The 25,081-nt window shown below is 39.2% G+C and overlaps 2 protein-coding genes across 4 annotated transcripts in view; both read left to right on the forward strand.

Annotated features, from left to right (window-relative positions):
* Positions 1-8,782: 8,782 nt before the first annotated feature.
* Positions 8,783-12,225, forward strand: CALHM6 (calcium homeostasis modulator family member 6). Its single transcript, XM_019741334.2, has 2 exons — positions 8,783-9,602; positions 10,270-12,225. The coding sequence occupies exons 1-2, from the start codon at positions 9,033-9,035 to the stop codon at positions 10,690-10,692; spliced, it is 993 nt and encodes a 330-aa protein (XP_019596893.2). The 5' UTR covers positions 8,783-9,032; the 3' UTR covers positions 10,693-12,225.
* The window catches only part of CALHM5 (calcium homeostasis modulator family member 5), a 75,197-nt gene continuing 61,549 nt past the window's right edge, over positions 11,434-25,081 (forward strand). For all 3 annotated transcript variants that reach the window (XM_074333470.1, XM_074333472.1, XM_074333471.1), the window contains exons 1-2: positions 11,434-11,560; positions 14,231-14,469. In XM_074333470.1, coding sequence (XP_074189571.1) covers positions 14,423-14,469 — 47 coding nt within the window. In that variant the 5' untranslated portion in view covers positions 11,434-11,560; positions 14,231-14,422. The remainder of the gene's footprint in view (positions 11,561-14,230; positions 14,470-25,081) is intronic.

Raw genomic sequence — 25,081 nt, forward strand, 5'->3', positions numbered from 1 at the left:
ACTTGGTTCTTACACAGTGACTGGCACAAATGTCTTATTCAAAACAGACTTGATGATTGACAATAAATGAACAGAGCACAGAAGATGGTGGTCCTCAAAGACCATCACATACAGACCTCCAGCTCTTACACCGAACTAATAACATCACTAACCTCCCACATAGCTGTGATGCTCCTGCTGGACCCTGGAGCTGTTTCAACATTGCCACCCTGGGCTGTGGTGGCCCTAAAATTCAAGCTCCACCACAGGGTACATCAGAAAGATAGACGTTCACAAGATACACGTGCAGCTGCTATATAGCTGTTATTGCTAATACACGTGATGGTCCCAAGTGGGATGGAAAGCCCAGATGCCAAAGCACCACTTACAATAACACCCCGTTTGTGTGGGATGTTGTAAACCACAGGCATCAACAGACGGTTGCTAAGCTTCAGCAGTTGCCCGTGAGAATGCCTTCTGAGTTCCTAACATTGTGCAATCCAGCAAGCAAGGCCTCACCAGCACAGCTGACTTCCTAGAGAACATACTAGGACAATACGGTCTGGGTGCAAGCGATGTGGGCGGACAGTGTGGCTGAGGGGGTTGGTTATTGAGCTGGCCTGGCAGCCACACCTCTACACACGCCGAGTCACACCGTGGCACCTCAGAGTACACGGGGTTTCCTGAAAAAGACTGGCAAAGGGAGTATCTCATATAAGTTATACACTTTTTTCTCTATTTCTAACGAGAATTTCTGTGTTGCCTAGTGGATATTTAAGAGCCTTACAGATGATTCACCTTTGTGAATTCACTGCTAAGGAGTGGTCATTTTTTTTAGTGTAAAAAAGTAATTTGGATGCCAGAGGAAGAAGTAGGGAATGAAAGACTATTTGATAATTCTGTAAAACAAGTTTTGTTGTTAAAATAGGATGTAAAGAGCCCACATGCTAGGCTTATTTTATAAAATGTGCTAAAATTCATGAAAACATGGCTCAGTCCATGTTTACACCATTTTTATGTTACAGCATACTGGATAGCAATGATAATAATACCCATATTACTGAGGCCAAATAGAGTTCGAGAGCATTGCACACATTTGCATACCAATTCCATAAGGAAGATACTAGCTACAGCCCCATCTTATAAATTAGGAAGCTAGGTTCAGAGAAGTTAAGAAATGTGACCATAAAACACACAGCCAGTAATTATTATGGGCTATTGCATGAAGCTCAAAATAAAACAATGTTTTGATATTTGTTTTTAATTATTTGGAGTGTTCAAAATGCCACATTATAATCACTTAAATTATTGAGTGATGACCATAAAATTATTGAAACTATTAAAGTCTCACTACAATGTTTTACCGTTAATCCTGTAAAACCAAAAAGAGTAAGCAAAAATGTTTTTTGTCAAAGATTTTTAAAATAAGATAGATTGAAGGACATCTCATATTTTAGAAATTACTACAAGTATTTGTCATAGTTTAGAATCCTGCAGCATGGCTTACAGAGAGCACAAGATACATCATCAGTACAAATACCAGACTTCTACTTTCTGTTTGCAGTCTCATCTTGTACCCAAACTTTGAGTCGCTTTGATTCTTTCATAGTAGAACTTCATAAACATAAAAACAAATTATTTACTAATTTCTTCATATCCACCTCTGAATTTAGTGTTGTTCTCCAGACTTTGCTCTTTACTCATAAAATGTTTGTGGTTTTTCAGATGATTGAAATGAATGAAGTCATTGTAAAACTATAATGCTTTCAACTGGCTGGCTAATACTTTATATAAAATAAGCCTACTTTATTACCTCCTCCTAAAGAAGACAAACATTTGGCTGAAATAATTATTAACAGGCATGGAGATATCGAAGAGGCTAGAAAATATTTCACAGTTAATGCATCTTTCAGGTAGTCAATCACTTGTCACTCACATTGCTTTTGAAGCACCAGCATTATATGAAAGGAAAAAAAATGGAACTGCAGTTTTGGATTTATTTCCCCCTGTTTTGGCAGATATTTTAAAATCTTTGTTTTCACTTTTGACTAAATTTTGTTCTTACTTGTTTGTATTTTTGGAGATCATGCCTGTTCTTTTCTAGAACTAGAATTGTGTATTTTAGAATGTTAGAGTTGAAAGGGACCCTGAAGATAATATAGTCTACCCCTCCCATTTTACAGTTAGGGAAACACCTTGCTAGGGCAGGTAAGGGTATCATCTAAATAAACATTGCCTGCTTTGACTTTTCCACTGCTAGTTGGGCCAACACTCGGTTGGGGAATAAACAGGGATGAAAACAAGTTTATAATGCCATCAATCTGGCTGTTGGATTGTTCTTCCCCAAAATATTTTCAAGTGAGTTATAGACTTAAATGTTTGAACTATATTAATTCATTTCATTGAACAAAGATGGCTGATATTATGTTTACTACGGTAAATATCTGATTCTTTTCTTTGGATACCAGTTAGGTGAGCAAGTTAAGTGTTAACGCCCCATAGAGCACAATAGCCTATTATGGCGGTGAATTAGCGCCCTCTAGTACATTTCCTAGTCACCACTGTTAAAAAAATCTTTTATAAAATGTAGTTGTGAAACTAAAATATTCTAAATACTGTGCTGGGTTCTTTAAACTATCTCACTTTAATTTTCACAAAAATTGAATGACCTCAGTTGAAACAGCTTTGAAAGGAGATAACGCTAATATGCAATCTAGTGAGGCCTACCTCAGTTTGAGAAGAGAGTTGAGGAAAGGGAACGGCTGACTTTACTGAGGGGTGCCGTGATGAACAAGAAGTCCTGGCTCTCTGGGAGCTCCCGGATTGGCAGGGAAGACAGAACTCTGGGAAGGAATGTTGCAATAGATACTTTAAGAACTACTGCAGCATTATTTATTTTTTTTTAATGGTGTGGGAGCAATGAAACAGAAACACTAACTCTGCTTGGAGATTTTAAGATAACTTCAGTGAAAAAATGATATCGGGCTGAGTATAAAAGGAAGAGAGCAGTTTGTCAGGTGAAGAGCAGAGATATGTCATTCAAGGCAGCGTTAAGAGCAAGTGAGAAGACATAGAATTGAGGAAGAAGACCATGATATGAGTTCAGGTACTGTGTGTGTGTGGGGGGTTCAGTGCTGTTGGAAACTGGGGTGCGTGGGAGTGAGGCTGAGATGGGTGGAGCTAGACTAGGAAGAGCTTCTGTGACAACATAAGGAGTATAAAACTTGTGTTTTTGACAATTGGGAGCACTGGAGGTTTTCAACTGGAAAATAATGTAATTGGATTTCTTTTTTTTTCCTGCTTATGAGCTGAGAAATGTAACCCACAGCCAGAAAACTAAAACAAATATACTGAACGAAGCAAAATCATAAAGCAGAGACTTCTGTAACCCTCACCCTGGCATAGAAATAGAATATTGTGAACACCCCACTTCTCCCTACTCCAAGCATAATCCCATTCAAGCCCACTGTCTTAGTGTTTCTTAATCACTACTGTGGTTTTCTTTATAGTTTTGTTACATCCTCAGAAAATAAAGTTTAGTTTTGGCTCTTTCTAGACTCGTTCTGAATGGAATCATTTGTGTTTGATTTCTATTACGCAACATTGTGTTTTTAACTCATCTTTGTTATCACTTGTTACTGTAGCAGCATTTATTTATTTTCATTGCTGTATAGTATTCTCGTTTGCATATTTCAGTTTATCTTGTCTGCTATTATTGGATATTTGTTTTTTGATTTTTTTTAAACCAGCTGTTGCCTAATACAAACTATAATGCTATGAGCTTTTGTACCCTGTATCCTGTTCACCTGTGAATAACAGTTTCTAGCGCATATTCAGATTCCTTTTTCAGGAAATTAACTCTGATAGGATTGTGTGGTGTAAACTAGAGTGGGGTGAAGCATGAAGGGTCTGGTCAGTGATAGCAAAGTGGAGAGGTCCGATATGAGGGACAGTCCTGAGACAGACCAAGCTGCACAGAAAATGGAGTGGCACCCACAGCTGACACTGAGTTTTTCAGCTTGAAAGACTAATATCCTTAACTGACTTAAAATTTCTGTGGGAGAAATAAGTTTTAGGGTAAAATGAGTTCTATTTTGGGTTTGAGGTGACTGCTGGACGCACAAATGGAAATACTGGCTCTGCAATCAGAAGTGTCTATCTAGAACTTAGGAAATGAAGATGTGGAAATGGTAACATACAGTTGGTTGTCAAAGCTATGGGAAAGGAGAATAATGAAAACCGACACTTTTTGAGCATTTACTATGTGCCAGGCACTATTCTAAGAATGTTATATGTATCGACTCATTTAATTTTCACAACCACCCAAATGAGGCAGAAAACATTATTATTTTCTTTTTATAGATGAGAGAACTGAGGCACAGAGAGGTCAATTAGTTTGCCCAATGTCACACATCTAGTCAGTGGTGCCTCCAAAATGAGATTACTTAGGAAGTGTGTGGGGTAAGGATTGAATGTTAATGACTACCAGTGTTAATGGTTAGGAGGAGGAGGAGCCTGGCAGGGAGACTGAGGTGAATAGTCACTGAGTTAGGAGAAGAGCCAGAAGAGTGATTAATAGCCACACTTAAATGAACTTAATGAGGTAAGTACTGCAGGTGCCTGACACTCCTGGAGGAGGTCAAAGGCCAAAGTAGAGTCACAGACAGTCAAGCTCTCAGTCTGGTGTCCACGAAACCTATTCAGGCTTAGTCCATTGCTTGCTTCCAAGAAAGAAAGTGAAACCTCTTTAAAGAATCTAATAAAAATTATAGAAAAATAGTTATTTCCCTTTGGTTGCTGTCTACAGTTAAAGTAAAAAGAAAACCCCTCCCTTAAGGAACTCAGGTATGTGTGGGTATGGGAAGATAGTGGGGAAACACGCTAGGTAGTGGGGAAGATGAGTGCTACATACCAGACGACTCTACTGAGTAAACGATCTGAGCGGGGCAGGAAGGAAGTTGTGGGAGAGTCCCTGCTCTGCCAAGGCCGGCAGCCCCCGATCCCCCACTGTGGCTTGGTGACTCTGATGAAAGTGGGTTGCAGTGGGTGGCCAGGTGGCCTTCAGCTGTACCTGAAACCTGTCCACAGCCCTATCTTGTCCCTGGTGTCGCTCTGTTTCTCTCTGGATAGACCTAGCTACAGTTTGTCACAAGGTTGGCATTTGAAATATGGTAGGGTTTCCATTTAACAAATGACACTCCTGTGCCAAGCAAAAAAAGGTTTGATCTTTTTTCTTTTTGTTTATACTTCCATAGGAAGAACTGTCTAGTCATTCAAAAATCTTAAGATAACAATAGGTTCCAGATTTTCAAATATATTACCTAATATAAACAATGTATCTACAAATTGTAACATGCAGAAAGGTATTTTTTAAGATTAAGAGTGTCAGACTTTCTAAATGTACTTGTTAATTTTGACATCTACAGTTGTGTCTTGCACACGGTGGATACTTAAAAGATACATGAGCCTTAATTTGATTTTACTCTCATGGGTGGCTCTTGAGGGCAGGATTGACACCGTGCTAAGATCTAGCGGTCATATTCCAACCAGGCCATCCCATTATTCTGAGTTCTCATGAGAGCTCCAGAGAACAATGCTTGAGAGCTAGCTTCCTTGAACATGACTGCACAGAACTTTCAGATTCACAGTATGAACGTGAACTTCCTTTCAAGAGTTTCATTTCTTTCTTATCTAAGAAATGTTTTGTGATTCCTGACAATGATAGTGTGGAGAAACAAAGGACTGCAGTTAAAACAAAAAAAAACCCGTAACCACTGGTTTTCTAATGTGCTTAACATGAGAATCTCTCACTCATTTCCTAAAAGCTGAAGTAAATTGGTGTTCAGTTATAGATTTTCAAAAAGTGTAAAGGTCTTTCAAATATTATCTAGTCTACACTAGGAGAAAATTCTTGAATCCTCTCCTCACCATTAGTATATTTCCACTAAGTTACTATATTTCCAGTAAGGGTTGAACTTCTGAGCCACGTCCTCTCAGAGCAAGGCTGGGTATAAAGGGCTGGGTGATCTTCAATAGACCCAGAAATAGAACCAGCCACTGTTCCAGAGGTGGTGGGGGTAGATGGCAGGGTCCTAGACTCAGCTGCATGTTCTGGGAGAAAATTCAGGCTGGCAGGCAGAACCCAGACTTTCATGGCTATAGGAACCTGTAATAAGGACAGAATGATCACTGGTGTCTGGCAGATCCATGACGGGGGGAACACAGTGGTGGCAACCCCAGGATGTACTGATTGGAGACACAATATAACAGGATAATAAATAGGTCAGGATGCAGGTCAGTCTGTAATGAGTTTCAGGGGCAGGATTGTAAACTACATACTCTGGTCTATAAAGCCCCTCAACCTGACCTCCTACCTGTAGTGCTGCCCTCATGATGTGCCACCTTCCTCCTAAACCTCAATACCCCCATCACCCTGGCTTTCTTTCCAACCACAGAATACCAAGCTCCTTGGCACCCCAGAGCCTTGGTCATTCAAATTTCTGCTTAAATGTCTTCTCATAGAGACTTTCTCAGGACACTCCACATGATTCCATTATAATTATCTGCACGACCTTGAGGACCCCTCCCCCCAATTATCTATATCTTCTCCACTATAATGTAAACTCAATGAAAGCAAGGTGTCTGTTTTTCTTGTTCCTGTTGTATCATCTAATTATCCCAGGTACTTTAATAGGTACCTAGCGTATAAACATTGAAATGCATGATTGAATGAACAAATTAATAAATTGGCTAAAAAGGAATTACTCCATTCAGGACAGGGGACTGATAAGATAAAAGTTTCTATAACTAAAAATATTTAAAACCAAATCCTTGACTAAATAACAGGGTTTAGGGAGAAAAGGAAGGCTGTCGCCAAATACAAAAGTCTTAATAAATGCAGAGAGAATTAAGAGATGGCAGGAGTGAGGTGGAGGCGGAGGTCGTGCTGAATAGCTTGAGCCTCCTCAGGGGAGAACAAACCATTAGAAAATAGTGGGAAAGCCCAGGTTTGGACATAGCAATGGGAGAATGCCAGCCCTTCCTCTTGCTTTGAGAAATGTGGGAGAATAAATAAACCTCACTCAAGAGGATAGAATGGAAAGATAACATTAGGTTACAGTTAAGGGACATTTGGATAAAGCCATCTGCAGAAATGTTGTGGATATAGTGGGATTTATTCATGATGGTATATGGAAAGTGTGGAGGGGGAGGAAACATCTTAGAAGAGTATGAGACGGGGGTGAAGAAGACTCTAGTAGTAAGAAGAGCAGAGTCCCATGAGGGACAAGGGAAGAAAGATTTTTCTATTTTGGAGATGTAGAATTTACAGAGATGATAGAGCACAAGCGATCCGCCTCAAACACGCAACTTTGCTGCAAGTTTTTAGGGAGTCTGGCAGGACCTGGTCTAATCTCAGAGAACAGGGCCCAACTGTCCTGTATGACAGTAAGGACCTGATCTGGGCACGCTTCTGAAGACTCACACAGTGAGCATAGCTATTCACCCAAATGCTATGGAATGGTAGTCTTATGTCAGGCACTGGTGGTGGGAAGCAGCAAAGAGGTTAAGTTGAACTAAGAAAAGAATAGTACATTTCTTGCCCCTGCTCTCACAATTCACTCGGTTCCATAAGCTACTTTTCCCCCCAAATAAATAAAGCAAACCTAGTGGATGGGTGCCAACAGCAACTGGTTCACTGTGACCTGCCCACCCAGACTCCATATCCTGACACCCTTTGTGCTGTAAGGTGGACAGCTAAGGGCACACCAATTCTTTTAAGGTAGTAGAGAATCACTGAGTCACTGAATAAAACCTTTGGTCTACAGCTGAGCATTCATTTGGATTCTTAAATTATGTGCAACAGTTGTTTGTTATCGATTCCCAGAGTTGCAATGTAAGAGGTAATCCCTCACATTGAGTATTCATTTAATGGGCACACCCTGTATGTAAAGTTGCTTGACATACGCGACTCAATTTACTCGTCTCAACAGTCTTGAATTGTGAGCACTATTAACTATTATCCTGCTTTTACTAATGAGAATGCTGAGTCTTATGGGGCTAACTTATCACACACACACTGCACCTAACTTCAAAGGCCCTCTTCTTTCAAGTACATCTCACCTCTGGAACCACACAGAGTAAGGCTCAGTTTCACAGAAGCGGTTACAGTTTGTGTCAAAGCAATGTGCTTTGAGAAAACTAAAGTTGGGAGGAAGAAACAACATGCTTGTTAGATGTAGCTGCAGTTTGAAAGGTTTTTGGTTCCAATAGTATTTATGAAGAACCATGTACCCCCTCCCCCACAGTGATCAACCTGACGATCACTGAGAAAGAATTTGACACTCCTCCAGGTACTGACACTGTCAGGACATATCTGGGAGGAAGAACAAAGAGGTAGAACTCAATATGATATATTTAGTCTAATGTCCTTAGTCTGTGGGAGAGCAGGCAGAGAAGAAAACAGTCAGGGTGAATGACACCAGAGGTTCTGTCCAAAGGGGGACAGGAAGGGGACAGGACATCATGGAGGTACTAGAACTTGAACTGGGCTTTCTTGTGAATTAGCTTATTAAAGAGAAACCAGAAATTTGTCCTTGAATAATGTTTCCTGTAAATGATCAATTTCTTTTTAACTGTTTGGTCTGACTGGGAGTCGGCTTAGGAGCTTGGAGTGGCTGCAATAGAGGAAAATCTGGTATTTTCCCCAGTTAGCCCAAGTAAAAAGTATTGTTGCAACTGCATTGGGGCAGGAAGGGTAAAGAAAGTCCCCTAGTTGGTTGTCAGCTGGGTGGAATCCGAGGTTACAATAGAACGGAGTGTGTCCTCAGTCAGCCTTCCTGAAATGGTGGAGAAAGGTCACCTGCGGAGCAGCCTGTGGAAAGGGGTGGTTAATGGCATGTGTGCTTGGGTTTGTCAACCAGGGCTTGTTTGGTTGAAATAAGAAAGCGAAAGGTCGTAAGGCCAGAGAAAACTTCTCTTTTTGAAAGCGGTTTCCTGACAGACGGTTGAAAGCTTCAGACCCCAGCCCACCCAAACCATTCGAGGCGCAGGGCATGGGCGAGGCAGAAGCGTCCGCAGCGCCTTGGGGAAGGAGGCCCATGGAGAAGTTTCAAGCGGTGCTGGACCTGCACCTCAAGCATCGCAACGCTCTGGGCTATGGCCTGGTGACCTTGCTGACCGCGAGCGGGGAGCGCATCTTCTCCACCGCAGTGTTCCAGTGTCCCTGCAGCGCCACCTGGAACCTGTCCTATGGCCTGGTATTCCTGCTGGTACCCGCGATGGGACTCTTTCTCCTGGGCTACGCGCTAAACGCCCGCACGTGGCGACTGCTGACCGGCTGCTGCGCCCCAGGCACCCGCTCGAGCTGCGGCTCCTGCCGGCGCGGAGTCCTGGTGTGTGCACAGCTCAGCGGGATGGCCGCGGTCGCGCCCCTCACCTGGCTGGCCGTGGCGCTACTCGGGGGCAACTTCTATGAGTGCGCTGCTAGTGGAAGCGACATCCTGGTGCGGTGTTTGTGCCCCGGGGGTGACTCCGCCTGTGCCGCCCAGCTGCCCCTGGTGCCATGCAAGGGCAGCGCTCCCGAAGGGCCGGACCTCCGGAAGGAGCTCAGGGCCCAGTCGCAGGTGAGGTGCTGGCGTAGGACGCTGGGGGAGGAGCGGTGAGAGGCGGGCTTCTGCGGGGCGGACCGGGTGAAGTAGAAATTGGTGCCCGTGTACCAGATAAGTGACACCGAAGACAAATTAGAATGGCTTCTTCCTTCTAATGAGCCGGCAGCAAATATTTAAATAAACTGAATGAGAAAGAGGGAAGGCACTCATATAGTCGCAGGCACCTACTCTGGGCCAGACACGGCGCTAGACCCTTTACCTCCTACGTCAAGTTGTTTGCCCAGCCAGAGCAAGGCAGAAGAATTGTTACAATAAAATGAGTCTTCCTGGCTCTAAAGCCAACACCCTACACTGCTTCCGGGCATATAAAACTCAGAGGTTCTTGAAAATGAATGCTTGTTCATTAGATTTGCCAAAATTCCACGTCTTGAGTTCTAGTGGAGTGATATATAAGTATCTCCCTGGCCCCTTGACGTGACTTGGAATATAACTGACTTGCTAAGCCAGCAGACTTACTGAGGGGCTTGGGAAGTTACTGCTACTCCTTTTTCTTAAGTGATTAAGACCTAAAACTGTTGCTTGTTCATCATCATGACTGCTGAGTAGTTCAAACTTGATCTGAGGATCTTAACATTTTTTGTGAAACAGGTGACTAGATTAGTATTTTGTTGTGTTTTCTTAGGTACTGGGCTGGGTCCTGATAGCAGCTGTTATCATCTTCCTTCTGATTTTTACATCTGTCGCCCGATGCCTGTCTCCAGTTAGTTTTCTGCAGCTGAAATTTTGGAAAATCTATTTGGAACAGGAGCAACAGATCTTCAAAAGAGAAGCCACAGAGCATGCAAACAAATTGGCAAAAGAGAATGTTAAATGTTTCTTTGAGTCCTCGAATCCAAAGGAATCCAAAACCCCAAGCATGAAAGAGTGGCAGCAGATTTCCTCAGTATATACTTTCAATCCGAAGGAACCGTACTACAGCATGTTGCACAAATATGTTAACAGAAAAGATAAGAATGATAGTATCAGATCTGCTTCAGGAGATACAGTGATTCCTGCTCTTGACTTTGTAGATGCATCTGGTATGACTAGTGACGTGCCCTTATGAATGAATAGAAAAAAATTTCTTTTGAGTTTTTGCTTCATTAAAAAAAATAAGCATTAGGATTGTTTATGATGGCTTTCATCTTTTGGTCTTCCCAAGTGTGGAGACATGGAATTTTAGATCTGAAATAAAAATTTAGAACTTTACCTCTTTATTATATTAATTATTTAAAAAAAGAAGTGAGGTTAAATGATTCACTCAAAGTGACAAACTGTAACTAGATCAGCAGTTTTATATCTCTATTCTAGGGTCCTTTTCACTGAATAATAATGCTGATTTTCAAATTAAAAGACTTCAGTGGCAAAGACAGTGAAAGAACAATTGAATTTCAGACCTTTCTTTTAGATTATCTGTTGTTAATTTCAGGTTGACTTTCTTGCAGGCAATACCTTCCTTGTTTGGAGTTTTAAAATACTGATATTTTATGTCTCTAATGTAATTACTAAACAAAAATACAAAAATTCATCATGAAAAGGAAAGTAAACTTTTTAAAATGCAAAATTGAAAACTGAGTTTATGGTAATTTCAGGCAATAATTGTTGTTCTCAGTTTGTCAGATCAGAGGGAAATTTTAAAAGCTGTTTATTATGGTAAATTTCAAGTATGCACAGAAGTACAGAGGATAGTATTACAAACCTCTATATAGTCATTACACAGACTCAACAAATGGAGAAGTCAGATAAAACCAATACCATACAAATAAATATCGACCTATAAATTGTGAGTTGATTTAGATTAGGGGAAGAGGGAACTGGGAAAGTCTGTGAGAAACTGAAGTCTGTAAAGTAGGAGAAGAGCATTTCAGTTTGCAGGAACAGTATGTGCAAAGACTGAGATGAGAAATATCTTAGCAGAACTGGAAGCCTTAAAGGTAAGTGGGAAAAAATGAGCAAGGGACAGATGGTGGAGCCCCTTGAAGTCATGCAAAAGATTTCGGTTTTCATCCTCGGAGCACTTTAGAAAGATTGATCTGCTTTTCTTGTAGAAAAAGGAATGGAAGGGGGAAGAGGGAGAGCCAAGGTGGAAATGGAGAGACTATAATCAGGAGGCCACAGCAGTGGAAATAGGCAGGAGTGAACTTGAACTGGGTTGGTGGTGATGAAGATAGAAAAACGGAGATAGCTTCAAGGTTGATTTTGATTATAGACAGAGATAGAATTTGTTGATGGAGATGATGCAAGGATTTGTTGGGAACAACGATATCTACCGATAAATTCTGTTGCTTGATGACGCGAGGATTGAATTTTCAGGGGACATTAGATTGTCATTCCTGCCCATCCTACAAATTTATGGCTATTTTGTGCATTTAAAAAATGAGATATGAAAACTTTAAACTGTAAAACAATTGAGCACTGATTAGCCCTCTTTCCTCTCTTGGCAGACTCTTGTGCCAGCTTCTATCACAGGGTCATTAAAAAGAACTAGTCAGCAGGGCTGAATGTCCTGTTATTGAGAGTCATATATAACAAGAAAGCTCATAGCAGAAACTTCATTGTCAGTGTTTTTCTATTCCCTAATGAATACTTTTGAAAATCATATCGTGACTGCTTTCATTTTTGCTTCCTTTATTTTATTTCCCAATTTCTTTTGCATATTTTTCCCTTCCAATACTTTTTTGCTCTGGTCTACCTTTTATTCTGACATTGTTGATGTCATTCCTTTGTAATATAGTCTTTCCAGAGGAAGTCATATACTCTGTGTCTACACAAATATTATAAATGTAGTTCTGCAACTTTTTCACATAAAATATAATTGTTCCATGCACGTATATGACAATTTACCTCACAAAAAAATTACTGCATAGTATTCTACCGATCAGTATAGATATGATCCCTTTTTTGTTAAAAAATTACACACACAACTATACACATATATTCATAAAGTATATAAAGATAAACACCAAATTGTCAAACGTGGTCAATTCTGGAGACTAATAAATGGGGGAGGGGATTTGTTTTTAAACCTCACACACATCTGATCTTTGGATTTTTTGGTAATGAGTAATAAATATTAACTGTGTCATTAGCAAAGATTAAAAAGGACCCTTACACTGGTGTAGGATTTTATATTCAACAAAACAGTTTTGCATCTTTCACTTCCTTTCATTTTCATGTGTATACCCATGTAGGATACCCATGAAGCACATCACTCACACAAGTGAGGAACTGAAGATTAGAGAGCTTACACTACTAGTCCAAGGTTACATGTCAACAAAAGCAGAACTGAAGCTGGGAAGCTGACCTCTCTGGATCATGAGGTTCAAAGTGGCTATTTGGCTGCTTTTATTACAGTTTTTTTCCCTTTTTAGCCCATGTGCCCTTGTAAGCAGAGACGATAAAGATGTCCTAGTGGCCCCAATATTTTTCATCTCATTCAGAAACTTGGCAACTATTGATAGCTAAAACCATTTTGAACAACCACAGTGAGATCAAGACACAGCACAATTATGTCATGATGGGAATATGTCACTGCTGTTTGATAGTACACACTACTCATCTTAACCTGGCCGCAAACATGCCACATCTTGGACTCAAGGAGCATTTATTTCTACACTCCATGTAGTATTTGCTGGCTCGCCAAATGAGTCTTCATAAACACCCTGGCTTTACACTGCCCTAAAGCCGTAAGCTTGGAAAAGACTCAGACAGAGCATCTAATATTAATATTTGTTGATAAACAATCATATTGTTCTAAGAGATGATTCTACAATGTATTGAGTACTGGTAAGATGATACAATTTACAGAGCATAAGTTTATGCATGGTTTCTTTGCTCCATCCAAAGCCATGGACAGAAATATAGTCTATGAACTGATTAAAGAAGCAAGTCCTGAGGGAAGCATTCAAAAATAGAGTTAGCCATGTACACAAATTTCTTTGGCTGAAAAACATCTTGGAACGCCTAAGTCTCACAACATCTTGCATCTTATCTACCAGGTGGCCTATTGTAAATAACCCTTCCAAAGACAAGAGATGGAGAAATACTCCCTGTCTGAGTCAGTCCCAGCAGCAGCAACCACTGTCTATTTTGTCAGCAAGAAACTCCCACTGAGTGCCTACCATGTGTCAATCACTGGGCCTGCCCTGAGCACTAAACCATTAGTTGATCTTATTTTCTCTCTTCTTCATTACCAACTTATGAAACACCTGTTGTGAATTGCAATGTAAGGGCTATGAAATTTATTATATTGCATTCTTATCTAAGGAAAGATACCTGTATCAAAGAAAGGACATGGTCTGTCAAGATCCTTTGCCACAAAGAGCAGAGCATTAAAAATTTCCAAATGAAAGAAAAATTCTACAAGATTAGGTAATTTATTATCATTTTTAAAATTGTGAGATATCAAACATAGAAAAGAGTATATGAAACACTTATGTACAATTTAAAAAATAGTGACAAAGCAAACATCTATAGGATCACCACAGAGGGAAAAGAGATAGTATATTTCCAGTATCCCCAAAACCCCATGCCCACGGTGCCTCTTCACAATCTCAACTCTTTTTACCTAGAAGTGGGAAGCGATCATTTCCTTACTTTTGTAGTCAGCAGGGTGGAGCCCCAGAACTCACCAGACCAATCAGATTCAGATTTGGCCATAAACGTGGGAGGCGGAGTCAGCGCATTAAAGATGGCGGCCGCCTGCTCAGCTGTTGGGAGAATGACCCCACAGAGGGAAAATAGCGACTATCTTCTAGCCCTGGCCTCAAGGCAACACACCTCAGTCTGCTCCCCATATGCCTCTGATGCCACCCAAGTCACGGACCCTCCACTGGAGCCCAAGGTGAGTGACTATGAACGAGTGAGTCTGTGTGCGGGCTGTTTAAAAGGACACCTGGGTTTCCCACAGCCTTCTGTACCACCTGGATGGTTGGAATCCCCACTGTTTTTCACAGCCAGAAGTTGTGGGGGACTCTTCTTCCTGGCACTAGTACTCTCGGCTGGGGAACCTGGAGTGGGCCTGAAGTTCTTCACTCTCCCGGGGGTAACCTGCGCGGCTGACGTATTCCTCCCTGTTTTCAACCGCCAAAGGTGTGGGACCAGCCTGGTTCGCCTCTCTGCCCCTCCTACGAGTCTTGACGTGGCTTCTTCTTTATATCCTTAGTTATAAAACTCCTGTTCACCCAGACTTCAGATGGTTCTCCAGGTTGATTTTTCTGTAATTTAGTTGCAATTTTCATGTGTTCATGGATGGAAGCAGACATGGTGTTTATCTACTCCACCATCTTAGATTTCCTCTTATTATCTGCTTTTATGTTTGTTTTTGTTTGGAAGATTATGTCTAGAACAACTTACTTATTTTAATTGCTGTGTAATATTCCACTGCATGAATATGCCATCTATAATAATCTAGTTATCCATTTATCTGCTGATGGACACTTGGGTTGTTCTCAGTTTCTGATTCTTATGAGCAGTGCTGGAGTGAACATTCACGTATTTGTATCTGGTAGATATGGATGAGTGTTTGTTCAGGGTGTGTTCTTTGGAATAGATGGTAACACAAGGACATGTACAAATTCTAGTTTGTTAGATAATGTTGAATAATTGCCATAATGGTCGTGCTGCTTTACACTACTGTGAGACTTCCCAATGCTTCTTATCTGTGTAACACTTGTTATTTCCAATTACTTACTTTTTGTCACTCTGGTGAATATGTAGTGGTGTTTTTCACTGAGGTTTTAATTGGCATTTCCCTGACTGGTAAAGGCTTTTCCACAGCTTTTTATATGTTTACTAGCCACTTGGATGTCCTCTTTTATGAAATACCTAGTCAAGCATTTTGCCATTTTTTATATGGAGATTGTTGGTCTTTTCCCTGTTGATTCATAAGATTTCATTATTTAATTCAGTTAAACCAACAAATCTTTATTGAGTGCCTGCTATGTTCTGGGCATATTTTAGGTGTTTAGGTACATCAGTGAACCAACAGCAAAGACCCTGACCTTGTAGAGTTTACATTCTAAGGAGAGAGAGAGAGAGATAATAGACAGTAAGCGTTATATATAAAGAAGTAAATAATTGGGTATGTAAGGAGAAAAAGAATACTGTAAAAAAAATGAGAATACTCTAAGAGGCATTAGAAATGCTGGAAGTTAAAGAACTATTACCCTCATTGAGATGTAACCTTTGAGCAGAGAGACTTGAAAGGGTGGCCTGAGATGTGAGCTAGGGGACAAAGGTAGGCCATGAGGTCAGAGAGGTAAGGGGGTGGAAGACAGATCATATAAAGCATTTGGGCCATTGTAAGGAGTTTGGTTTTTGCTCTGAATGCACTGAATAACCACCTCACACATTCCCTAAAACACCTAAATTATCTGATGACTGAATCAGCCCATTGGATACCCTGGGATAATCAACAGAAGGCAAGAATTTGCTGATAAAAAAAAGGAAGTAATGCTCCCTTTTAGACTATAGATGTCCATAGCCCTGCAATTAGGGAAATGACGCCTAAGACCTAATGGACTTTGTTACTGTGGAATTAAAATCAGATGGGAAGTGTGTGTGTGTGTGTGTGTGTGTGTGTGTGTGTGTGTGTACATGAGTTCTCTTTTGGTGCCTTGCATACATTTTTATAGTCAGTTTTGCTAGGAGAATATTACTCTAGAAAACTTGATTTGATAAGATTATTGATAATGGTCAGAAATGAACTTATATATCCAATAGTTACAGATTGCTTTTAAAACTCTATAGCTCACTTTTCAGAGATTCTCCATGTCAAATTTTGGGCTCCATTTAAGTAATTCCCTCATGTTCACCATGAACTTCTTAATACATTCACTTTCAGTCATTCAAGAAGAAACATCCAAACATATATTGAGAATACCTACTATATGTGGGAGTTTTATAATACCATGATTAAGAACTCAGTCACTGGAGACAAAGTACTATTTACTGTGTGGCTTATGAACTACAGAAACTTATTTCTCACAGTTCTGGAGGCTAGAAGTCCAATATTAAGGTACCAGCAGATTCGGTGTCTGGTGAGGGCCCATTTCCTTTTCATAAATGGCCATTTTCTTGCGGTGTCTTCACATGATGGAAGGGGCAAGAGAGCTCTCTGGAGTCTCTTTTATCAGGATATTAATCCCATTCATGAGAGCAAAGCCTCCCAAAGGCCCCACCTCCAGATTCCATCAATTAGAGATTAGGTTTCAATATATGAATGGGGGGCAGCGGACACAAATATTCATGTCCTAGCTGAGCCTCTACTAAGGATGTGACCTTAAACATCTCTCCAAATCTAAATTTCAGCATCTACAAAATGTAGAACAATCATATTACTTACCCAGATGATTTTTGGAAAGATTAAATGAGATAGTGCCTAGAAAATGCTCAATAAACAAAATTTGTTGTTATTGTTGTAAGGCAGTAGTTTGAATGGATTGAAGAAAAAGTAGAGAAATAACATGTAATCTGTTCTCTTAAGAAGTTTGTAGGCAAATAACTAAACAGTTAACCACAATAGAAATAAGAATAAAATATACTGTAATAGAAATGTAAGCAAAATGTTTTGAGAAAAGAGAAAACAAATTCTCCCTAGGATTTTTGGAGAAATTTTCATTATAAAAAGAAATGTTTTAGCTAAGCCTTGAGAATAAGTTAGATTCCACTCATCAGGGAGAGATTGAAAAGTCAAGTTTACTGAAAGTATAATCTCATAAACTCACAGGCTACCCAAAGCCACCCAATAAAGGCCTGTCCTAGTACTTTCCTACTAAACAATGTTGCTTTGGAACATGGTAATTAGCAACAAGTCCTAAAGGATTCTCTCTGGGATGCCATTTCAGGGTTTTTCCACAATAGCTCATCCCTCTAGAGTGCTCTTTTCTTGAATTCATCCTCTTTTGGGGAGCATGGTGATTGTATTTTTCAATGTGATGATTCATTCAGTATGTGTAGGACTTTTTAAAACATGGTGGCAGTTTAAGAATCTATCTAATTCAAACCAATATTTCTATGGAAAACTAACTCTTTCAAAAGTCTTCCCAGCATATTTGCAGTGTCTGGTGATCCTTTTTCAGGTACTGAATGGCATTTGTGGACATAAATATTTTGCTTTGACATTGTGGATCAAAACAAATCAACTCCTTCCTATATTTAAAGCTCTTAGGTGCTTCCTTCTCCTTTGTCTCCTTTCCTCAACAATTTGCTTTTTCCTAGAGTCAGTCACTTACATTTAGCGCTGGTTTAACGCACTGAATCACTTTGTCTCGGGGGTCAGGTGTAAGGTGCTGAGATGAGTTTCTAGTTTCCCAGAGTCTGTCTCCCCTGATTCTAGATTATTGCAATAGTCTTTTACTTGGTTTACCTGTCTGTAGTTCCTCCTTCTTCCAATCTCTCATTCCTGTAATTGCATAATTAATTTTACCTAACACTGATTCTGTCACCCTGATTGAGAGATCCCTACTATTTGTCCTATCAAATCTAGACTCTAAGCTCCATGTAAGAAAGAGGTTACCACTCAATTTCTGAAAAAAGGAGCTAAGTGTATTGTTTGCTAAGCAAAACAGAACTGTGCTTGTAGGGCACAGGCTCCTTAAACAAAGAAATTTGCTGATCTTACAGAGGGTTTGAGAAAGTGGTAGATTTCAAGAATTTGTGGACTTTTTGAAGGGAGAATTGGCAGAATTTTAAGCATGGAAGTACAGTTATTGGAGTAACTGATTGGCTGACTTTCAGAAGTGTGAGATTATCACTGATTGGTTGACTTTTAGCATCATGGTTACTGAAGCAAAGTTGTTAATGGTCAACTGGGACAGGTTTCAATTTGGTTCTAGTAGTTTCTTATTCAAGGCTTGAGTCTGTGGCTCTTTCTATGTCCCAATTCCTTTCTTGAATTTAGGAGATAGGGAAATTTTATTTTCACATGATTAGAAACAGACTGTCTGATTTTGTTCCCCACTGTATGCCCAGTGCTTAATATTGTTGCTTAGTAAACAGATCTATTATACATTTCTTTACCTGTCTGTCTTAGTCTGTTTGGGCTGCTATAGCAAAATGCCATAGACTGGGTGGCTTATAAACAACAAAAATTTATTTCTCACTGTTCTTGAGAATGGGAAGTCCAAGATCAAGGCACTGGCAGATTCACTGTCTGGGGAGAACCTGTTTTATGGTTCATAGACAGCTGTCTATTTACTGTAACTTCACACAGCAGAAGGAATGAGAGACCTCTGTGAAGAGTCTTTTAAAAGGGCACTTATGCCATTCATGAGGGCTACATCCTCATGACCTAATCACCTTATAAAGGCCCCACCTCCAAACACTGTCCCACTCGGAATTAGGTTTCAACATGAATTTTGAGGGGACACAAATATTCAGTTCATAGCACTGCTGTTCAAAGCCTTTAAAATCTACCTGCCGCCCACCTCCATCCCAAATGGCTACTCTTATTTTTCAATATTCCCTAATATATTACCTCTGACTTAATCAGGCCTTCTGACCGTTATGCCATGCCCATTGACCAGCATGAAACAAGCAGGCTCAGTTGCACCTCACCACTCAGTTGATTCTGTTTTCTGCCATTACCCTAATGTCTTGTCTGGAATTTGATTTTACCCTACTTATAAGCTACCGTGTTTCCCCGAAAATAAGACCTAGCCAGACCAACAGCTATAATACATCTTTTGGAGCAAAAATTAATATAAGACCCGGTATTTTATATATTATATTATGTTATATTATATTATATTATATTATATTGTACTGTACTGTACTGTACTGTACTATACTATACTATACTATACTATACTATACTATATTATATTATATTATACTATATTATATTATATTAAAGACCCGGTCTTATATTATAGTAAAATAAGACTGGGTCTTATATTAATTTTTGCTCCAAAAGGTGCATTAGAGCTGATGGTCCAGCTAGGTCTTATTTTCGGGGAAACATGGTAACAGATAACGTATTACTGTATCACGGAAGCTGACAGAAAAGATGAAATTTCTGGGTCAAAGACAAAAAACTATATTAATCACAGCAGATTAAAGAACGTGAGCATCATTTTTGCATTGGTTCCCCTTGCCGCCAAGGGTAAAACACAGAAGGCTAAGATGGAGACCTGCACCCACAGCAGATTGCATTCCTAGAAAGAACACTGAGCTTGGGGCACCACCATTTTATAGGAAGTAGTAATCAAGCCTGATCGTTACACAAAAGGGAGCTTACTTCATCTCTCAATGTTGTTTGCTGCAAAACCAACCCTGAAAAATGGCCTGGGTAGAAAGCAGTCAGAGCTTTGCATTCTGGCATACTAGTAAGACATATAAGAGCATAAGAGACTCATGGAGGACTGCCTCCCAACACATATTTTCTATCTTTTAAGCCCCATCTCAATCGTACTTTCTCCTCAATGCCTTCCCCAACTACATCAGTCCACAGTAATGTCTTTCTCCGCTCAGTTCTTATGACTTCACCTCTCAAACTCATGTAGCACTTGGTCACATACCTCTCTGTATCATATTAAAACTATATGTTTTCTCTTTCCAGCATGACTTCAGGCTTTTGAAGACTTAAAAAGAAAGGATTATTATTCAAATGCCACAAAACAACAAGTGAGATAAGACAAGTTGATAAAAACAAATGAGAAAAATTAAACATTTTATTATTTTATTAAGAAAAAATTTTCAGTATTGCAAATATTTCTTGAAATTTTAAGAAACAAGGCACATAACCATAGGGAAAAAAAATATCAACAACCAGAGGCTGCATTTTGGTAATTACATTATCATTCTCAGACTTGAAAACCATGTGTTCATATATGTTGGTCTTTGGTTTGTGACACTCCATTTCTTAAAGGTAGATTATAGCATAAGAAAAACAATTATATAACCATATTTAATATTTTTATTATGATAGAAAAGAAATAAAATTTAAAAGACAACACTTTTTTTTTCATGGAGTACCCACTATCAACTTGGGTTATTAATGTTCCAAAAAACACAATTTGGGAAACAGTAATTCAGATAATTAGAGGCAGATGGAAAATTAATGGTTGTTTGGCTTACTTCACAATATTCTTAAATCACATAGTCTATCCAAAAATAGCAACTTGAATAAACTCAAGGCTGAGACATGGTCTAACTATGGGGCGACTTATTTCAATGGCCAAGCAAATAGATAGATACATAGAGGATTCATTAAATCATAATTTATTTCATGGAGACCAGCTAATCATAAGTGTAGGCATCTTTAAAGACACTTAAAAGCACTTGGAGAAAGGGTAGAGCATCAAAATAAAAAACAGATGTTTTTCCTCTTAAAAATCAAAACACTCCTAACCCCTTTCTTAGCTCCCAGCTCTGTTCAAGCTTTCTCGATGAGACAACTGTTCCTATCCAATTCATATGCAATCTAAGAAGACTAACTTTAATGATTCCACATTTTTTAACTTTAAAACTGCTTGACACTGTTCATACCAACAGAATTCCTCAATCTTTCCAGCCTCATAAGCACAATTATCCTAGCTAGAAGCTGCTTAAATCTCCCTGCAGATGTCTAGTGAAGCTCTCTCTATAATATATTTTATTTTCATAAAATCTGAATCTTTATTTCAGATCTTTTATATTCCTACTACATTTTGAGATTCAACAATTTACACTTATTAAAAATAATGCTTGGTAAATAGGGCTACTGGCAGTGAAGGACAACCGAAAGAAGTACTTCTGGTTTAAATTGTTGGTTTGAAAGTACATATTCAACCACAATAAAACAAAAGCAAAGAAGTCTTTTGAATGTCATAGAGCAAATAACAGGATTGGAAAAAGCAACACAATCTTTAGAAGCTGAAAAGCAGATTGTAAGTGGTAATTGGCCTAACAGACCTGAGAAATCTGAATTCTAGGCCAGAACTGGAGAAAGATAAGAAGCAATATAAATTGTACCATGGAATTTGTAGGGGAAAAAAAGGATGGGTTCTCAGGAATTAGCAGCACCAGCCACCTCTGGAAGTGGGGCTGGAGGTGAGGCTAAAATCTGGATTGGTTGATAGTTTCTTTAAGAATTGGTCCCTTAGATTTGTGTCTCCATTCCAAGTATCTGGACAACTACTTCTCCGTCCCCTAACAAAAGATGGGAGTTGTAATCTCTAGATGCAGTTTTCCAAAAGATTTCTTAACTGAGGGACACTAGGCTACTTGAAGGCAGGGATACTACCGTGTTTTCCCAAAAATAAGACCTAGCCAGATCATCAGCTCTAATGTGTCTTTTGGAGCAAAAATTAATATAAGACCCGGTTTTATTTTACTATAATAGAAGACCATGTCTTTAATGTAATATAATATAATATAATATAATATAATATAATATAATATAATATAATATAATATAATACCGGGTCTTATATTAATTTTTGCTCCAAAAGATGCAGTAGAGCTGATAGTCTGGCTAGGTCTTATTTTCGGGGAAACGTGGTATATTAAACAAATGGGAATTAAGTTAAAATGTATACGAAGAATTTTTATTTCCTCAGTCTTGCTCCCCAACCTGGTTCCCAGAATGCTGGACTTCAGGCCTGTGTTCTCCAGGCACTAGGTCAGAAGAGCCATATCTAACAAATCTGACTATCTAAGAAAGGAGACTTCAATAAAATGATACATTTTGAGAGTCATGTTTAAATTCCCCAACTAATCATCCTATGTTGAAGCGCATAATCTACAAGCTCCACCAAAGTTCATATTTTATAACATAAGTGGATAACTAAGGAGCTCCAGAGATTTGAGAAATGTATGAAAGACAAAAGCCAAACAAACAAAATTACTTGGAGGAAACAGAAGCAGTGTGCTTTTAAGGAAAAAAAAAACATTACTTTTCATGATTTTAGAGATAAAATAGGAGACCTTACATGTATGGAATAACTAGGATGAGGTTAAAGACGTTTAGAGGACAAAAGAATTCTTGGAAATTAGTAACATGATAGCAGAAATTAAAAATGCAACAGAAGGATTAGATAATAAACTTGGGGAAATTTCCCAGGAAGTGAAGTATTAAGATAAAGAGAGAAGATAAAGATAGAAAAGAGAGAAAAGTAAAGAAAATTAGGTGGCTAGTCTAGGAGATATGACATCCTACAAATGAGACCCAGAAGAAAGAGAAAATGGGTAGACTAGAATAAGAAATCATAAAAAAACATTCAATATGTTTTCCCTAAAATGAACAGCACAGACTTCTATCTGACGAGCTCCATCGGGTGATCGGCTCAGTAGAAGAATGCAGGTCCGCAGTGAGATGCATCAGGGTGCGATGTGGGAACACTGGGGAAAAGGAGATTTTTCAGAGAAAGAACAGACCAAGTTTTCCAGAGAGAAGCAAAAATCAAATGTCATTGAACTTCTGAAAACAAATGGAAGCTGGATAATCATGTCTTCACAAACTTTATCTCCTTTTCACTGTCAGAAAGCTACTAAAGTAGGAACTCTTCCAGAAGAGGGAGTACACCAACAAAGTCATAGGATCAAGGAAACAAAGGATCCCATAGACTATCGGGGAGAAGGGACTCTGTAAGATGATGATGAAAGGAAAAGAGAAAAATGATAGTTCAGCTCTCCATAAGATTAGCCTGATACAGGTTGATCAAAGTTTAGGAAAGAAGAAAGTTAAAATTTTAACAAAATTATGAGTTCTTAATATTTTACTGGAAAAATCACTGTGACCTCTTTCAAATAGTGTGTGGTGGTTTTAAAACACGTCTACAGATTCTTTGAAATTCCTCCCTTCAAAAGATAAATTCCCTCTCTTGATTGTATGCTGGACTTATTGACTCATTTCTAATGAACAGAAAAAAAGTGGAAGTGATGATAATGCATCTTCAGACCCTAGGTCATAAAAGGTATTGCTGCATCCTTTCTCTCTCTCTCTCTCTCTCTCTCTCTCTCTCTCTCTCTCTCTTCACCCCCCATCCCCCCATTACTCTCTCTGATGGAATTCAACTGTCAGGTTGTGAAGTCAATCAAGCAGCCACTGGAGAGGCCCATGTGGTGAGAAACTAAAACTTCCCGCTGATAGTCACATGAGTGGCCTGTCTTGGAGTTAAATCTTCCAGCTTTAGTCAAGCCTTCACATGACTGCATCTGACTCGACTGACATTCTGATTACAGCCTTGAGAGATATCCTGAACCACAAGCAGCCAGCTAAGCTCTTCCTAAATTCTTTACCTACAGAAACTGTGAGATAATAAATTGTTGTTATAAGCCACTAAGTTAAGAGGTGCTTTGTTACATAGCAAAAGGTAACTGATACATAGCCTTTTGAAATTTGCTAATTTATAACTATAAGGTCCATCCTCCCCTGTGATGCTGAATGACATGGCATCTTATTTTCTCTACTTGAGTGTCCCAGGCTCCTCTTCTCCTGCTGGCCAAGAGACATTTTGGTGAGACTTTTACACTGCACTCTTGGGTAAAATGAACTAATTTTGATAGGTTAAGGAACTGGGATTTGTATTTGCCCAACTACTGGTTGGTGAGCATCCTCTTCTTCCTGCATCAAAGTTCTCAGCAACATCCAAATCTTATAAATTTGAGTCAGTTTTTCTTTTTCCCACTGCAATAGCTAAGCAGTAAATCAACATCAAAAGGCTTGGGAAAGACTTCTTTAAGAAGATAAATTAATAGAAAACTTAATTTGTTTGAAAATATTGAGAGATTTATGCAAGTGGGGAAAGAGTTTGGGGATTAGTGATCTAAGAATACAGAAAGCTAAGGGCGGCAGGTTAGCCCAGTTGGTTAGAGTGTGGTGCTGGTTCGATCCCCACATGGGCCATTGTGAGCTGTACCCTCCACAACTAGATTGAAACAACTGCTTGACTTAGAGGTGATGGGCCCTGGATAAACACACTTAAAATAAAAAGAAAAGTAAAAAAAAAAGAATAAAGTTATGAAAATGTAAAAATCTATTCTATTATTAACTTTAGGGAAAGCCAAAAGTTGTGGAGGAAAGGAAATCTACTCTTATTATCATATATGGTCGAGTGGTCAATAATGTTTACACAGTCATTGTAGTGTAACCCTGACTATTGATCTAACCCCAATTACACTATACTAGGAAGAATGAGAATCAAGAAGTTTGCCTATGTCTGTGGTTAGGATGGCAGCTGTGTGAGAGAGTCTCATGTTTCTTGTGTGGGAATTTAAAAATCATGCCTCAAAGTGAAAAATCAAAAAAGAGCTATATAAGCATATTATGTATGGTATTTCAGGAAATGTAAAAAAAAAAAATGGTTATAAGAGTAGAAAGGAGATGCTCGTGTGAAACAGGAAGTGATAGAAGGCAGAGGTGGTAGAGGTCAAGGAGGAAAGCTAGGGAGATTATTTACACTCTCATTTGACTCTAAACTATTTGCATGAACACATTTTTAAAAAGTAAATTAAAAAGAAAAGAGAAATAA

This window comes from Rhinolophus sinicus, linkage group LG05 (assembly GCF_036562045.2).
Source record: "Rhinolophus sinicus isolate RSC01 linkage group LG05, ASM3656204v1, whole genome shotgun sequence".
Lineage (NCBI taxonomy): Eukaryota > Metazoa > Chordata > Mammalia > Chiroptera > Rhinolophidae > Rhinolophus > Rhinolophus sinicus.